General features: G+C 41.5%; 1 protein-coding gene across 2 annotated transcripts; it reads left to right on the top strand.

The window, feature by feature from the left end:
- The first annotated feature begins 1,503 nt into the window (after positions 1 to 1,503).
- Positions 1,504 to 17,477, top strand: vps4b (vacuolar protein sorting 4 homolog B). 2 transcript variants are annotated; one of them, XM_066681431.1, is made up of 13 exons: positions 1,504 to 1,539; positions 3,459 to 3,570; positions 4,461 to 4,561; positions 8,974 to 9,085; positions 9,482 to 9,629; positions 10,191 to 10,249; positions 10,364 to 10,483; positions 11,606 to 11,762; positions 12,232 to 12,380; positions 13,045 to 13,126; positions 14,199 to 14,418; positions 14,969 to 15,109; positions 15,287 to 17,477. In XM_066681431.1, exons 1-13 carry the CDS (start codon positions 1,519 to 1,521, stop codon positions 15,386 to 15,388), a joined length of 1,524 nt encoding a protein of 507 aa, XP_066537528.1. In that variant the 5' UTR covers positions 1,504 to 1,518; the 3' UTR covers positions 15,389 to 17,477. The 2 variants fall into 2 exon arrangements, with proteins under 2 accessions (XP_066537528.1, XP_066537529.1); XM_066681432.1 differs by lacking the exons at positions 1,504 to 1,539; positions 3,459 to 3,570; positions 4,461 to 4,561 and adding an exon at positions 5,863 to 6,233 and having other exon boundaries at positions 15,287 to 17,474.
- The last annotated feature ends 1,097 nt before the right edge of the window (positions 17,478 to 18,574 follow it).

Below are 18,574 nucleotides of genomic sequence, written 5' to 3'. Positions count from 1 at the left end.
CAGAGAGGGAGAAGAAGATACCAGTCTGGCTCCTGAAGCTGAGGAACCGACTGGGGCTGAGGCCTGGCACATTCTTCTGGAAGTTGAAGGTTTAATTTGTTCCTCTGTAAATAACTGGACCCCTTGTTTGTTCTGATTATCCCCGAAATAAACTTTCCCTCTCTTAGAACCTTTGTGGAGCTCTTATTTTTATAAAGTTGCAGATCCACTGATGCTTGTACTTGGATGGGAGACCTCTTCCTAGGAAAGCTCTGTGGGTCCAGCAGGGGGTGCTGTCCCTGTGGTCTGTGTGTATCCCAATGCCTGAGTGCAGTAACAGGGACACTGTACTGAATAAACAACACCATCCTTCAGATGAGATGTATAACCAAGGTCCTAAATCCCTTAGGCCATTATAAATCTGGACTGTGGGAGGAAAGCGGAGCATCCATCTACAAGGTGGACCAACGAGGGTGTAGTGTCTCAGAGAGTGGACAGGGAGTGGACACAGGGTTTAAAAACTTCAGCAGCACTGCTGTGTCTGATCCACTCTCACCAGAACAACACACACCAACACACCACCGCCACATCAGTGTCACTGCAGCACAGAGAATGATTCACCACCACATCAAACCTGCTCTGTGGGGGTCCTGAGCGCTGAAGAACAGGGGGGAAATGGGGTAACAATGTATGCAGAGCAACAGGTGTACTACAGTCTGTAATTGCGGAGCTACAAAGTGCTCCCATGTAGTTACTGAAACTGTCCATCGTGTACGGAGGGTCCCCTTCTGACCGGGTCCATCGTGTACAGAGGGCTCCTTCTGACCGAGTCCATTGTGTACAGAAGTCCCCTTCTGACCGAGTTCATTGTGTATGGAGGGTCAGTTATGTAGGAAGGGCATGGTCCATTCTTGGCTTCATACACTAGCATCAGAGTCGTATGCTGCGTTCTATTTGAACTCTGACATCGGAATTTCTGAGTTCCAACTAGGACGTTTCAACTGGAAGTCAGATTTCCTTATCAGAACGTCAGAAGAGCCTCATACACCCAGAGTCCAGATTCCAAGCCTTCTGTAGCACATCAGTGTATTGTAGTTTATTAGGTCTTCTGTCTATTTCTGGCTTTTTAAATCAGTCGTGCACAATGTCCAGTGCAGTGATGTCCAATTCTACATGTGGATGTTTTTTCTGCGAGGTATAATATAAACCCAGAAACCCACTGCAATTAGCTTTAGCCATTGTTTAATTTTTATAGGCAGTACCTACTTGTTTATATGTTTAGTTGAGTCACACGTCCCTATTGACGGGCTGACATAGACACGCTATTGTTCCTATTCTCTCTCTATCTCTCTCTCTCTTGCTCTCTCTCTCTCTCTGTCCACATTGCTCTCATTCCTTTGCTGTTGGCCTTGTGGGTGTATCTCAGAAGGCGGAGCAGGAAAAGAAGCCAAACACTGACAGCAGATGAAATGAAAGTCGCTCACTGAGTGAGTCCTCTCAGTTTCCTCATGCCGTGATTCCTCTCTAGATCCGATCACCATGGAGCCCACCAACCTACAGGTAGGCGTCCTTCTCCACAGCTGTGCTTTGGTCTGATCTTTACTGCCAGGGCTCCTTCAGATCACATGTTGTGGTTTGTTTTTGTAATATTCTGACTCATTAAGACCTCTGTGACCGGCAGTGACTCTGACACTAATCTCAGTCTTCCAGTAAACACACAGTAAAGCAGATGAAACTACAAGGTCAATCTGATCAGCCGTGTCTGATCTACTGTGTGTCCTCACGGACTTTAGCCTGAGAGTGTCTAGTGAAGAGTTAATGAGAACTAGGTCTGATCTGACGGGGCTTTCATGGCTCTGTTTTGGTTCGGACACAGCACCTGACCTCCTTTTACAGGAGTCACTCACGTGTGTTTTAGAGTATTAATGCTAATAATACAACTAATATTAATAATATAAATAACAATATATGTATAGTATATGTTACGAATTTATCATTGTTCTTAAATTGTTTGATCTTATGATTTATTTACGTATTCATTGGTGTAATACTAATACCCATGAGTGACGGCAGCATGTAGTGTTGCAGTCACATAGCTCCAGGATCTTGGAGGTTGTGGGTTTGACTCCCGCTCCAGGTGACTGTCTGTGAGGAGTGTGGTGTGTTCTCCCTGTGTCTGCGTGGGTTTCCTCCGGGTGAATGTCTGTGAGGAGTATGGTGTGTTCTCCCTGTGTCTGCGTGGGTTACCCCCGAGTGACTGTCTGTAAGGAGTGTGGTGTGTTCTCCCTGTGTCCGCATGTATTTCCTCCGGGTGCTCCGGCTTCCTCCCACACTCCAAAAACACACGTTGGTAGGTGGACTGGAGACTCAAAAGTGTCTGTAGGTGTGAGTGTGTAAGTGAATGCGTGAGTGTGTGTGTTGCCCTGTGAAGGACTGGCGCCCTCTCCAGGGTGTGTTCCCAACTTGCGCCCAGTGATTCCAGGTAGGCTCTGGACCCACCGCCGCCCTAAACTGGATAAGGGTTAGAGACAATGAATGAATTAATATTACACATGACTGGATAGGTGTACACCATGATGCTATGAGTACATGATTAATACCATTGCATGGATTACAGTTAAAGGAACACTATGTTATATTTGATATTTTTGCTCCTGGGCTCCCTCTACTGTTGTAGAGTGTGGTTCACTTACTATTACAGCACTGTCCTGAAATCAAAGGAGAGTTGGAGTGAGTGGGCGTGGGTTCCATTCTCCTCCAAACATTACATAGTGCAGTTTCACAGTACTGAGCCCGGAGTAGGAACAGCAGAGGCTCTACTCTCCTTATCAGATTCTCACTCAGTGGAGAATCACAATGGTTTTGCAGCTATCATTTTAAGATGGCCTCCAGATTCCTCAGATCACAGTCCGATCAAGCATCTGTGGAATGTGCGCTAAAAACAAGTTTGATACATGGAGGACCCACATTGCCACTAACAGGCCCTAAGGCAACACTAAGATTTGGTATTTGCTCCTGGGCTCCCCCTACAGTTGCAGAGTGCAAATCACTTTTATAGCACTGTCCTGAAACCAAGGCATAGGGGGGATAAGGCATAAGTGTTTGTGGTGGTTTTCTACCCCCCTCCAAAAATTACATAGTGCAGTTTCTGCAGTGCTGGAAGCCAGAGTAGCAGTGACAGATACTCTATTCTCCCTTTTACAGAATCATAATGATTCTGAAGCTGTAATTGTGAGGTAAAAATACTACCTAGTGTTGCTTTAAAGGATTAGCTGCTAACAAATTGGTGCCATGGACCACAGGACACCTTCAGAAGTCTTGTGGAGTCTCGATGGGTCAGAAATGTTTTGGGTACACAAGTACCAACCCAATACTACGTGGGTGGTTTTAATGTTAACGTTACATTGATATTTGATATAACTACATTATATAACTATATATCTATTTCTATTTTTTGTTTCCACCACCTTTTGTCACAGAAAGCTATATCTATAGCTACCAAAGCTTCTCAGGAGGACCAGGCTGGAGATTACGAGGAGGCCGTGAAGTCGTACCATCATGCAGTGAAGTACTTTCTGCACATCTTAAAGCGTGAGTCTTGTTCCCTATTCACTACATAGGCTGCAGATGGGTCACTAACAGGTAACTGAGGACTCAGAAACTAAAATCACACCGTATAACAGTGATTAATCCATTTTTAAAGAAGATTAAACCAGTCTTTGCCACAGAAGCCCCTCCCACAAGTAGGCTGTATTCTGATTGGCTCTCTGTACATCTGTGTATACACACTTCCGTATATCATTGTGTACTGGCTCTGGTATTTGTCCGACGTGACTCAAAGACCGCCTCCTCCTACACTTCGGGCAGAATAGTACACTATGATTGGTTCTTTGGATAGGTGTTTCTTGGCTACATTAAAGTGACGAAAAGTACCAGACTCTCCGTAAAGACTATGGTAATGCATGACTACTTAAATAGTAACATGCTACTACCTAGCGCAGGTTAAACAGTTAGCTAGCTAGTCAGATAGTTGAAATGATAGTGTGCAAACACTCTTGATCTGCCAAAAAGATGTTAAAGCTCCGTTAAATAAATAAAAATAAAATGTTTTAATATTTTAAATAATAAATTATTAAATAATGTGACCTGAGACTTGTATTTATATGTTGTGAGTGCATAAGGGTGCAGCTAACTCAGCCGTTTGTGGTCCATGTGGTCAGCCCAGCCAGGTTTGTCCCATGGCTTAAATGCTGAACCCATATATACATGCCCTCCAGGGCCCTGTGGGCTGCCTACATTTATCTGACACAGGCCTATCTCGAACCTGTTCAACCGATGTAGCCTACACTAAGGTGCAAAAGCTTGGGGTGACAGTTGTGTTTTAGGTTTATTATTTATTTCCTGTGTATGTGTATGTGTTTGTGTTTGTGTGTGTGTGTGTGTGTGTGTGTGTGTGTGTGTGTGTGTGTGTGCCTATTCAGGAGAGCCACAGGGAAAGGACGGTAATCAGAAGATACGAGAGAAGTGTGTTCAGTATTTGGACAGAGCCGAGGAGCTTCAGGAGTATCTCGATAAAAAACAGGTCACTACAATTCACCAGTCTGTTCAATTATTTTCACCTCTTTTATTTTACAGTATCTGTCCATCATCATATGGAGATTTGTCCACACTTACAGGACCTAGGAGAAGCCCTTTAATTTAACAGTAGCCCATCTGTTGCTCTGCATACTTTGTTAGCCACCTTTTACCCTGTTGGTCAAAGTTCAGGACCCCCACAGAGCAGGTGTGATGTGGTGGTGAATCATTCTCAGCGCTGCAGTGACACTGACGTGGTGGTGGTGTGTTAGTGTGTGTTGTGCTGGTGTGAGTGGATCAGACACAGCAGTGCTGCTGGAGTTTTGTGCCCTGTGTCACTGATGAAGGACTAGAGGACGACCTACATACACTGTGCAGTGACAGATGAGCCACTGTCTCTGACTTTACATCTACAAGGTAGACCAACGAGGGAGGAGTGTCTCACAGAGTGAACAGAGTGACACCACGTCAGTGTCACTGCAGTGCTGAGAATGACCCACCAGAAGATAATTATATTCTATAATGATGTATAATGTTGATCTTTTATTGTGTGAGGAGGTACAAACGTCACATCAAAAGCCCAGCTCTCATGTGACATAAGGCCATTCAGCTCTGGGTGTGTCTTGTGTCGTTCTATTCATGTTACCTGTAGTCAGGGTTGCCAGGTCCCATCCAATTCCATATTAATTTATGTAATCAAAGTTGTGAACACATTTTTAACATGCATATGATTTTAATCTCTTGGAAAATGTTGCAACAAATGACCACAAATAAAATACAATTTTTGCTATATTTAATTTGTTTATTTAAAAGTAATATAACATAAGTTAGAACCTGTGGCCATAACTGAAAGAAACATGCCCATGAATTAGAAAAATTACAAAAATCTATGCCCCATCTGGTCCTCTGCCCTGATTACCTGAGTAACTGTGCCATGAGGTGTAAAATAAATGTGTCCCCCAGCCTGGAAAGAGGAGAGAGAATATGTTGTGACTCACAGGAATGGGCTGAGATATGAAGAAACTGTGAACACAAACTAGGAAATCATATGGGGACAACAAATAATATGTATGTAGTAATTGAATAATATGTAGGATTGACTTAGTCAGGTTTGGGAATTACTTAAAACATGGGAATAAACTAATCCTAATCAGGTGTGGGAACTATTTAAGGCGTGGGAATGAGATACAGTATAACGTGTGGGACGGCTTAATGGGGTGGTTTCACAGACAGGGATTAAGCCTCGTCCCAAACTACATTAGTATTTTGAATTGAAAGGATGATATAGTCCAGACGTTAGTTTCATGTGAAATTCAAGTGTTTTAGTGCACTGATTTAGTTGTTTTTGTATTCTTTGGTCTCCAACTTGGCAACCTTTTTTGCGTCATCCAACGTGACGTCACGTGTTTTATTTTTTCTTTTTTTCCTCGAGGCGGAACTGAAGCGACATTCGACATTTTAGTTTTGGAAGTTTCTCCACCGTTTCCGTGACAAACCGCAGCGAACAACGCCGGGCCTCCGTGTCTCTCCCACGGGTTCTGCTCGGTGCCGCGGCGGAGGCTGCGGGCTTAGTTTAACCGCGATAAGCGCTGCTTTTTCCCGAAACCCTCGCGTTTTTACTCGGTATTTGTTGATCACGGCGCTGAGCTTCGCTGATGGCTGCCAACAATAACCTGCAGGTGAGAGGTTTCAACTCCAATAAAACTGTCTGCCTCACTTTAAACATTTAAATAACTCGCTTAAATAAAGCTTTAAAACTCATCTTAAACTCTCTCCACACTCTCCTACTGTCTGTGGCCTGTACACTGGGACTTTTATTTTGTACTGTACTCCTAATCCATGTTCTTCTAATATATTTTACTTCACTCTCTGTTTTTAAAATCACTTTTAAAGCGTATGAACCGAGAATACCACATTCTAAGCAAATGTATTCTGAATTCAAAGATTAAGTTGAAGAATAAAGTGGTCGTTAATTTATATTTAATTGAAGGGCCGATAAATTAATTAAACTATTAAATTGAAGCTTTGTATTTTGTTATTTTTGCTATTAATCTCTTTGCAGAATGATATATAATTTAATATCTTTTTACATTTATTTAATGTCTTTTCGCTGTGTCTCTTACACTGGGACTTTTATTTTTGAAGTAAATGTAACGTAAATAATGATATATTTTTTCAGCCCCTGACTTTAGTTCGTTTTAAAATCCTTAAAACACACAATATAATGTTTTAAACATATGTGTCGTAGATTGATGTGTAATAAGATGAACACTAAAGTGGTTGTTATTTTAAAAAAAAAACCTTAGCAACAGCCATATTGAATTTAAGGCCCATGTTGAATTTAAGGCCCATAAGTACTTTAAAATATGAAATAAACAAATTTAAAAAGAACTCAATGAAGCACATATATCTTATATTTGTTTATTAATCTGTCTCCAAATATTTTTCTAGACAAATTCAATTTATTCAGTTATTACATATTAAAACATATTAACATTTAAGTGAAGAGATTGTTGTTCTCAAAAAAAGTTTTTAGCCACAGTTCAGATTCTGTTCAGATTGGCTGTTCCTTGCTTAAAAAAGAAAAAAACTGAAAAAAAAAAACATCTAACACGTTTCCTACAATATCATTTACAAGCTGTTATTTTAGGCGAGGCTAAGCTGCTATAGAATATGGCGATATTTTAGATGCTATATCTGAGTTGGGCCTTTACATTGTAGTAAAGGCATATGTATATAAAAAATCTTTTTTATACTTCAAGTTAAACTAGAAAATTAACTACAGGGAGATAATTAGTCCCAAACCAAGTGGTATTTTAATAATGGTAATTTCATATTTATTTTTAGTATGTCATAAATATAGAAAATTTATGTAAGTTATCAGCCTTGTGGCAGCAGTAACAGCAGATATATTATTAGTAGCATTATAAATACTGGCAGTAATAGTATTAACTGTAGTATTAGTAGCAATATTGCTAAAAGTAGCTGTAGTAGCAGGAGCAGTGGTATAAAAATTGGTGGTAGATGTAGTAGCAGTGGTATTAATATTAATATTAGAAATAGCACTGGCAGTATCAGTAATAGTGGAAATCATAACAGTAGAAGGAGTAGTAGTAATAGTAGCAGTAGTTGTATTAACAGTAGTAATGGTAGTAGTAACAGCAGCAGTTATATTAAGAGTGGTGATTCTAGTAGTATTAACAGTTGTAGTAGTAGCTATATTACTAAAAGTAGCTGTAGTAGCAGGAGTAGTGGTAGTAGCAGCAGCAATGGTATTACGAGCAGTAGTATTAACAGTAGTTATGGTAGTAGTAACAGAAGCAGTTATATTAAGAGTGGTAGTTATATTACTAAAAGTAGCTGTAGTAGTGGTATTAAAGTAGTAGCAGCAGTGATATTAACAGTAGCAGTAGTATTAATGGTAGTCATAACAGTGGTAAGAGTATCTGTAATATAGCATCAGTGGTAGTAGTAAACGTAGTATTAGCAGTAGTTGTTACTGATGTTGTTGTAGTAGTAACAGTAGTAATAAAAGTAGTGTTAGCACTGGGTTAATAGCAGTAGCTCTGGTTTATAAATTAGTAGTATTATGCAAGAAGATTTTTTTTTCTCCTCTCTCCTCCCTTCCTCTTCTTCCCCATTCCCTTCTCTCATTTTTCCTCCTCCGAATTGAGCTGAAGCCTCTCTGATGAATATGCAAATTCCTTTTCTCTCTTCAGCTTGTGCCTCTCTCCTCCTGCAGACTGCGATGTGGTAACTGCAGTGATGCTGTTCTGCTTCAGATCAAACTAGAAGCCACACTCCCTGACCACACTTTCACTATTTTCACTCTCCTTCCGTCAGCAGATCCCATATATAGTGTACAAAACATTATTATGTAGCATCCGTTTGGCCCGGTGTATTCAAATCTCCATCAGACCTTGCTGTTGAGTGAAATGAGTTCTCTGACCTGTGACCGTCTTGTCCAATCACAGAGAGGATTCTGTGCATTAATGTGCTGATGTTCAGTTGTAAGCACACTCGTTACCTTTGGGATGAGCTGAAATACCAGAACTACCTTACTTCACTGACGTTCTCCTCTGGCTGAATGCCACCAGATCCTCACAGATATGTTCCAAAATGTAGCGTAAAGACTTCTCAATCAAGTAGAGGCTGGTACTGCAGCGCAGGAATGGATTCAGCCTGGTCACATTATAAAATATTGCAGTATTATCTATATTGATCAGGTTTAGATTGTGGTATAAACTGTGTGTGTGTGGACCTTTTCTGTGTAGGAAGTAAACATCACCCACAGTTCACACCTGAGGCTTTATTTATCCTGACCTACACACATTGTTTAAGATGATTAATTGCAATGACAGACAGCTCCTGGCTGTGATCTGTTCTGCTTTGTGACTTGCTTTATTTTCATTTATCCAGAAAGCTATAGATCTTGCCAGTAAGGCGGCTCAGGAGGACAAGGCCCAGAACTACGAGGAGGCCCTAAGGCTGTACCAGCATGCCGTCCAGTACTTCCTACACGTGGTCAAATGTGAGTACCATGTGAATACACTGATATTTAGTGCTCAAGCTGCAGTTTCTTCTCTTTGAGACCCTGAGGACTGCCGGATGCCGAATCAATAATTCAGTTCTCCTCCAAGTGTGTTTATCTCCAATGGTGATGCTCAAAAAGAAAGAATAGAAGAATAGGCACATGATCAAAGGCAGTCGGTCAGGACTTGTTTGCTGCCGGAAGTTTCTTTGCTTTAGCCCTGGAGCTGCGAGACTAGTATTGATAAGCTGTATCAGAAACTGGATAACAGTAGTTAGCACTGGGTTAATTGCATGGAAGATAAACTGTATAAACATATCTGGGGTGGAACCTGTGTAAATTGGACTTGTTTTGTAGATTTAAACTGACTGTCTTGTTCACATTGTTCCTCCACAGATGAAGCTCAGGGAGACAAAGCGAAACAGAGCATCAGAGCCAAGTGTGCGGAGTATTTGGACAGAGCGGAAAAGTTGAAGGAATATCTGAAAAAGAAAGAGAAAGCCCCGGCCAAACCTGTGAAAGAGTCTCAGTCCGATGAGAAAGGGTCAGTGTCTGTGTGTTCAGTTGCACGCTAGTCCATGTGTTGCTCTGCATACTTTGTTTGCTCCTCCTTGACCTTGTTCTTTAGCCCTCAGGACCCCCCACAGGGCAGGTGTATCATTCTCAGTGCTGCAGTGACACTGGCGTGGTGCTGGTGAGAGAGGATCAGACACAGAGTTTTTAAACCCCGTGTCCCCTCACGGTCCACTCTGTGAGGCATTCCTCTCTTGTTGGTCCACCTTGTAGATGTCAGAGACAGTAGCTCATCTGTCGCTGCACAGTGTGTGTCGGTCGTCCTCTACTCCTTCATCAGTAAAAAACTCCAGCAGCACTGCTGTGTCTGATCCACTCACACCAGCACAACACACACTAACACACCAGCACAACACACACTAACACACCACCACCACGTCAGTGTCACTGCAGCGCTGAAAATTATGCTGAAGAAGTTCTCACTTGTCTGTGCTGTTTGCGGTTGATGTTTCTTCTGTGTTTAGCTGTTGTGGTCTGAGCTGTGGCCTTTTTAAATGTTTTGTGAATATTCACACTTGTGCTTTCTTTGCAGAAATGACAGCGATGAAGGTGAAGACCCAGAGAAGAAGAAGTTTCAGAATCAGCTCTCAGGTTGAGTGTTCTCTTGTTCTGTGTCATGTTGTGCAAGCGAGATGCAGCTATACCTGATCGAACAACACCAAGTTTGATATGTGGGATTATCTAACGGCGAGTGTTGCTCTTTAGGGGCCATTGTCATAGAGAAGCCAAACATTCAGTGGAACGATGTGGCGGGGCTAGAGGGTGCCAAAGAGGCTCTGAAGGAGGCTGTTATTCTACCCATTAAATTCCCACATCTCTTCACAGGTGAGCTTTCTTTCCTCAACCACATTTCAGTGAACATTGATAAATGATTTTAGCATATTCACTTTAGAGCAGAATTTTTCAACTTTTTAGGCATGCTCAACCTTCAGTGTCTCTACTTTCAGAAGGGTACCTCCCCCTTACAGTGACCCTTGCAAAAATTGTAAGAGAAATTGTGTGCTTATGGATTCCTCTGCTGAAACAATGCTGTTTTTGCTGCTTGCTTCAACCAGTTCATCTTCGCTTTCAGGGTGTTTTCACACCTGTAGTTTATTTGCTCTGGTCCGAATCAGACTTTGTAAACCTGGATCATTAATCCTTGGTTTGGTTTGTTTTCAAAAAGGGTGAAATCCAAGCGCACCAAAATGCTTCCCAACACACTGTGAGAGAACGCAAAACACACCTGATACTTAGGTCCAATTGAGGCTGAATCATGTTCCCATCCAAAACAAGCAACTTCTGTGTTCGTTTGGGACGGGACCAAGACCACCACCTCTCAAGTCTCAGCACAGTTGTGTTTGGTCCGTATCCGAGAGCGACTGCTGTATTCACACTATCACAAACAAACCGCATCGAGAGTGAAAATGAAGTCAGACTTAACTGGGTTAAAAGTGCAGCTGTGAAAACGCCCTTAGTCCTATTTTTTTTATTTATTTTTTTCCCCTTTTTCCCTAGCCAATGGCTTGCAGCCAATCAATACTAGATTTTCATAGTCACATTTCATAAAGCCAATCGGCAGCAGATCTTTAGAAAAAAGGCAGTAACTCCACCTCTATTGGCTGGAGTCTAGTAGGTGACTTATGAATTGCTAAGGACTGGAGAACAGGGACACTGCAGAATGGTGATTTATTTATTTTTTTCTTTACCAAACATTACTTGTAAAAAGCATACAGCTGCTGAAACCCCGCTGCCGTGAATAAATCTTGAGACCAAACCTACCATGTTTGGGTCAGTGTGTCCCTGTAGTTTTTAATTCACTTTAAAGGAACATTTATTGGCTTAAAATGTTTAGGTTATAATTAAAACCTTTTTATTTAATGTGAAAAATGAGTGCCCAGTTCAGAACCTTGATCCTGTTCCTAGTGAAGCCTCTGATAGACCACCTGCCTTCCTGTTGCCTTCCAGGTAAAAGGACTCCATGGAGGGGTATTCTACTTTTTGGACCCCCAGGAACAGGGAAGTCGTACCTGGCCAAAGCTGTGGCCACTGAGGCCAACAACTCCACCTTCTTCTCCATTTCTTCCTCAGACCTGGTGTCCAAGTGGCTGGGAGAAAGTGAAAAGTGAGTCAGTGTTTCAGTACCACCTCAGTTACATGGCCCTTTGTCTCTCATTGTATCAGTTATATATCGTACAAGATCAGTAACATCCGAGGATGCCTTCAGCAGAGTGACAGCGAGAGCAGCTCCAGATCAATCAATGAGCAGCAAACTGACAAAAGCAATGGAACAGTAGTATGAGAGTGACAGGGCTGTGTATGAAAGGCTGTAAATATGCACAGAAGTAGTGCAAGCCACTCTTTGCGGACATCGCTTCTGAAGTGACTTAAAAAAAACACCATGGGTGGTGTGATGGTGCTCCAGGGGGTGGTGCTGTCACCCAGCTGCTGGGTCTCAGGGTCCTCTCCATCCATAACAGAGTTTGTTCAGTGCCATTGTAGTTCACATTTATGTAAAATTAATAAACGAGAATGGGAAGAAAATGCATGTCATATAAAATTTACTAGAGTTCTGTTTTCTGTTTCATCTTCAGGCTGGTGAAGAACCTCTTCACTCTGGCCCGGGAGCACAGCCCCTCCATCATCTTCATCGATGAGATCGACTCCCTGTGTGGCTCTCGGAGTGAGAATGAGAGCGAAGCAGCTCGGCGAATCAAAACAGAGTTCCTCGTCCAGATGCAGGGTGAGAGAACCTTCCTTCTGACCACTGCTCGCAGGGAGAGAGGCGATAGGGTTAATGTACACGGTGAGGGGTGCAGTTGTTCAGTATACAGGCATTCAAAAGCAAGGTAAAGCAGCAGCTAAAATTCATACAGCATCCCTTAGAACCTCACCACCACGCTATAGTCACATGACTCTGCCACATGGAGGAGAACCTAAACACGGAGGCCGGCCGAGCGACTGGAGCAGCTTGTACCAAAGAGAAACACTGCATCAAATGTAAACACTGAGAAAAAACTGTTTCAGACCAAATTAAATCCCCCAGTCTGTTTCACACTGAACACAATAGCACACTGAATATGAACAGAGCACAGCTCAGACACAGAGACGGAGCTCCCAGCCACATCAGAAACACACACCCCACCTTTAATACTGGAGTGTGTTTACAGCACAAGCCTCGTCAGTGACCTATGAGACAACTAAATAATGTTCATTTATCGTAATCGAGTTAAAAAGATAATTTAATTGTGATATTGATTTGCGCTTGTATCGCCCAGCACTTTGACTGAGGGTTTTTTGTTTGTTTTTGTCTCTTGTTATTGTTCTTTTCTCTGTTATTACTGCTACTGGACTGAACATCACTTGTTAAAAGTGCTGTTAAAACAATTAATATATTATCTCCTCAGGTGTGGGTAACGACAATAAGGGAATTCTGGTGCTGGGAGCCACAAACATCCCCTGGACGTTGGACTCGGCCATCAGGAGACGGTAATACTCTCACTGTCTCTGTGAAGACTGAATACAACTGACCAGAAGTCAAGTCAGTGGCTAATGACGTTTGACATGAACCTTGTACTGGCGTTTGTGTGTTTTTTCAGCTGAACACAGCTCACTCAGAACAGGTTTTTCAGCATTACAGAAACAGACGCACATGTCGCAGAGCTCCACGAGACTGCAGAGATTACGTATTATCACGTGGTTAAACTGAGACAGAAACACAAATGCCACCTCCTCCGCTGGGATCAGTGCAGTAGAACTGGTTCAGTCAAACTGCTCAGTTCCACGGTGTGATGGAGTTTATGACCAAGCTCTTTTTACCCGGTGTAAATTTACAGTCGTGGCTGTGTTTTGGGTGTAAACCATCGTGTGAAAGTGAAGATGATGCCATCACATTGTGACTGTAGTTCATAGATGATGCCTTGTAGATGCTCACGTTTCTGTTACTTGAGTTTATTTCAAATTCTGGGACGTTATAAAACCTATCGCCTGGGCATGTGCATGCTTTTGAAACTTTAATGACTTTAAAAGCATTCAGCTGATTTTATGGAGGTAGGCTGGATAGCAAAGTGAAACAATTAGAAACAGATGTGCTTTTATGTGTTTTCCACACAATGTCGTTTGTAGCATCGAACAATAGAAAAGCGTGTTTATGTAGGTGATTTGTTTTATTTTTATTGTTTTAAAATAAATGTGGAACCCCCATGAAATAAATCAGAGTCAAAAAGTCAGGGTTTATTCTCTGTAGAGAGGGTCCCCCATTTGGAGGTCACCATGTTAAAACAGATGCTGGCCACTAGGTGTCAGAATAACAGCTGTTTCACAACATGAAGGAGAACCTGTAGAGAAATGCTGTATAGATGTTTATCTACACATGGAAATGATTCAGAGCAATGTGTTGACATATGCAGACACTTTGATAATACAGGACTGACATGTTTTTGTCACATTTCTTAACAATATTTTATGATTTAATTTTATATAGACGAACCTAAACTGTGTAGGTTTTTGTTGCTATATAATCAGGAGCATGGCGTTTTCTTTACCGTGTGTGTGTGAACAGATTTGAGAAGCGTATTTACATTCCCTTGCCCGAGGAGCACGCCCGTGCCGCCATGTTCAAGCTACACCTCGGGACCACACAGACCAGCCTGACGGAGGCAGACTTCGTCACTCTGGGAAAGAAGACAGACGGCTACTCTGGAGCGGACATCAGCATCATTGTCAGAGACGCTCTGATGCAGCCGGTCAGGAAAGTCCAGTCCGCCACGCATTTCAAACGGGTACGTTTTCATAACAAAGGCCTACGTGTGGATTGGAATTTGACGTTTTTTTCACTCTTTTCTTTATCTTTATTTTTGTTATTGATTAATATTGAAGGTGTCAAAACTTTGAAGGAAGACATCTATATCGTCATCATCCTCGTCTTTTTCCAACCTGAAACGGATCAAGTGAAATAAGATGATGTAGTTAATGAGAATTTCATGTGTCCCTAATATTAAACCTTAAAGAGATACGTGTTGCTGTCTTAACGAAGACTTATGAATGTAGCTCCAGTCACCAGCTGCCCCTGTGATACTAAGGCCCAGTCCCATTTCTTATTTTTAAACCTACCCCTCATTTTCAAGTGTTATTTTGCCTGTTGGAGCTGAGTTACATGGCGCAGTGGATGTTGAATGTTCTTGAGAGGGGAAACATAAAACCAGTACCAGAATTTGATCAAAGTGAAAGATGCTTTATATTTAAAAAAAAAAATAATAATAAAAATAATTGGTTTGGTACAGATACCAGAACAAAGCAACTTTTGCAACTTGGTCTGTTTATTCCTCAAAGGTACGAGGGCCCTCGAGAGATGATCCTAATGCCATTGTGGATGATTTATTGACTCCGTGTTCTCCTGGAGATCCAAACGCGATAGAGATGACCTGGATGGAGGTTCCTGGAGATAAACTCCTGGAGCCTGTGGTTAGCATGGTGAGTATTATTTTTGGGTGGTTTTGACGTTGGTAATAAATTTGTTTGTGGTGCAACACGTAGGGTCACTGTCACACAACTCCAGGGTCTTGGGGCATGGGTGAGTGAATGGTTGAGGGTGAGTGTGGTGCTCTGTCCGGGGTGAACCTTTTTTTTTTTTTTCTCTTGCCTTTTCAGCCGGACATGTTGCGATCTCTGGCAAACACGAAGCCGACGGTGAATGAGCAGGACCTGGAGAAGCTGAAGAAGTTCACTGAGGATTTTGGGCAGGAGGGCTGAGGAGTGGACACTTCACAACCACCACCAAAGCAAACGAAAACACACTCTGATTGTAAAGTCTCCTATCTTCCTCTCTTTTCCCCTTTCAGCTCCCACTGGACGTTTTCCCCTTTGACCGGCGACTCTGCAGACTTTCAGACTGGTCTGGACGCTACCTGGAGACCTGACAATATGTTTATTGATTCATATTCTGGCCTATATTGTTTTGTTCTGTGACTTGGTGTGTATTTTTTTTTCTTGCATCTGTCCGAGTCTGCTCTGATTCCCGTTACCATTTCCTCACTGACGATTTTGTTCAGCGGTACACAGCACTAATATGAAACTACTCTGATATTCTGACTCTGAAGCCTTACTTAGGTTCTGGTGGATGTGAAGGTCCAGGTTAAGAACTGAAGCCTTTAAATTTGTCATTCGTACCTGTAAGGTCTTGGCTGTGGAGCAGAGATCTGATGCTGCCTTTAAGTCATCTTGGAAGTATTGGTTTTACAAAATAAACACCACCACATGATAATTACAAGTGGAATCACTCAGAGTTGAGGGCATGCAGTGGGGAAACCAACCAACTTCAGCTTTCAGTAAAAATCTGTGTGAACGCGAACTACATCATAAACAACCACCTCTGAAAATATAACTAGCATCTTTCGAAGGGGACTTGAAGGCAGCACAGACCTGTGATAAATAAACCAGGAGAGAAATGTGTTTACATGTTTTTCCAAACTCAAAATGGTTTTATTACAGCAGGTTTCAAGACCATCTTAACAATTAAGACTTTGTGTGACTTCCAACCCCTCTTTAAAAGGCAGAGGTGGGATTTACAGTGTTGGACCACATTTGTGATCATTTGTAGAGAGCCAAGCACTTAGAACCTGGTTTGTCGTATGCAGAGGTTTGGGTCAAATGACATGTTTGGTTGATTTTCTACATGAAAATTAAGGTGAAGACATATTGTCTCCCCTGTGCTGCCAATGCAGTTTATTTGGAGCTGAACATGCTTGGAGGAGAACAATAACTGCCCAAGTTAGAGTTTGTCAGCATCAAACATTACAATGCTAAACATTTATTCTAATGTATTAAACTCATATTAATAGGAAAGTGAGCAGAGGAGAGGAGTTAAGAGAAACCAAACATTTCCATTTGACTGTACATGACGTTATAGTCTCAATAGTGATTTGTTTTGCTCTGAACAGTGAGGTACATGTGTCTTAACAGTAAGCAAAGTGATCGAACGACAAAGTATAAAACAGAATGCACTCGTTCTAAAATATTAAACATCCGTACCCCCATTGTAGGTAAAGTCTTGAGCTGTTTTGGATTGGGCAGTAGTTGATCATTTTAATTTCCTACTTGACCTGCAGACCCTATGCTTGTGGTGTAGCTCCACTACAGTCAGGACTGTGTTAGGAAGTCTTTTATTAACATGTGAGTTGTAACTGTGTTCCATACACTTACAGGGCTGCCTTGCTGCAAAATGAAGAGCGTGCACCAGGACAAAGAACAGAGACAGTAATGTTATTTAACTTAAATCATAGGATTATGGTTTGGGGACAACATGCCTTCAAATGGTCACCTCGCTCTTTTTGCTGCGGCTAAATAAAACCATGTGCCTTCTACACAATCTCTATCTACCGTCTGTCGTCAGGTCTGGAAAAACACAATGTTGATGTTTAAGAACAGGTCTCTTGTTCCATAGTCAAAATATATGGGAGACGGTTGACTATTATTTGCACATTTCATTTAAGAAATATCATACTTCCTCAGATTGTATACGCGCCTGTACTCCTATGCACTTATGGTGTTGGTTTTCCTTAAAAAATATTATTAATAAATAGAAAATGTAGCGAGAATATGGCTTTTAAAACATACTACAACTGTGTCCTTTTACAATAATTGCGTACCTTTTTTTCAGGCGGAGTCTGTCTGTTTTCGATGTTTGTCTGCTCCATGAGGTTTCCGTGTCGCCTGTTTCTTTTATTACACATGTAAATAAAGTTTGAGATTGCAACAAAGTGTTGAACAATTAAATGTTTTTCTTATCTGGTATGGTCTTAAACATTACTTAAACACTACTTTGATTTCAGCAGCAACATTCTTAAAGGACTAGTTTGGTGTTTATACGGCTGGGTATTTAAAATAAAATGTGGCCGGGTTATTAAAAAAAAAATGTAATCTTAAATTTCAAAACCATTTGTTGTTTTTAATTTGACAATGTGTTAATATGCGTTGTGAAACCTTGGAAAACATAAAGAAATAAAAACAGGTAGCAACTCCTTTAGAACGTGAATTTTGAGACTTAACGCTTTTACTCAACTACAAGCTGAATAAAACTACAAACCCAACATGCAAAGCTAAAGGGCGGGAGGGCTTCCGCTAAGAATTCTGGAGTTTGTAGTTTTCCTCTGCGTTTATAGCGTTCTCGATACCTGAAACCAACATAAACTACGAATTCCGTAAATGAAGAGGGGTGTCTCCTTATGCGAGAGCGCAAAAACGACACTAAATCTATGGAATCAGATTTGTGCCAAAAACAATCGCACAAAAAAATTAGTCTCAAACATAAAACGTATAACGTGCAAACAAAATAATCAGCTCTGACCTTTGTGCTCCATTACTTTTGCGCGTGAGCTCAGTTTTGTGCACCTGATTCCTGAGTTTTGCGAGCAGTTTTGGCACAAACCTCTCGCGTGGGCGGGTTTTCTCAGGGCTGCTTTCCCATTGGCTAATGAGTTTTTGAGTGACAACTCAGTGGACTGACGTGTTAAATCATAAAAGCCGTTGTGGAATAGGTTCATTACGTTAGTACACGGGATTCTGAGCAGGAGCTCAAGCACTCATATAAAAATATTTTACAAATAAATAGAAATAAATGCTAATTTATTCTGTTTTATCCTGAGTAAACACAGACATCACTGTGCCTTTACCTCAGATCAGTACGAGGGACAAACAGTTTTGTTTTCACAGTAAATGTATCTATTTATTTCTTTTTTAGACGAAACTACCTCAATATCTACATTGATATCGTCGGACTTTGCAGGTATTTCAGCGTTTTAAAACAGTAAATCACAGAGTATTCGCGTTTATGTAAAATCCCCACTGTGTCGCCACTGCTGAGCTGTAACGTGAGTACGCATGCGCAGTCCAAAATACCTTGGACACTGAGTTGTCACTTAAAAACTCATTAGCCAATGG

This window comes from Hoplias malabaricus, chromosome 9, assembly GCF_029633855.1.
Source record: "Hoplias malabaricus isolate fHopMal1 chromosome 9, fHopMal1.hap1, whole genome shotgun sequence".
Classification (NCBI taxonomy): domain Eukaryota; kingdom Metazoa; phylum Chordata; class Actinopteri; order Characiformes; family Erythrinidae; genus Hoplias; species Hoplias malabaricus.
The sequence above is the reverse complement of the archived record's forward strand: the minus strand, read 5'-3'. Positions and strand labels throughout refer to the sequence as shown.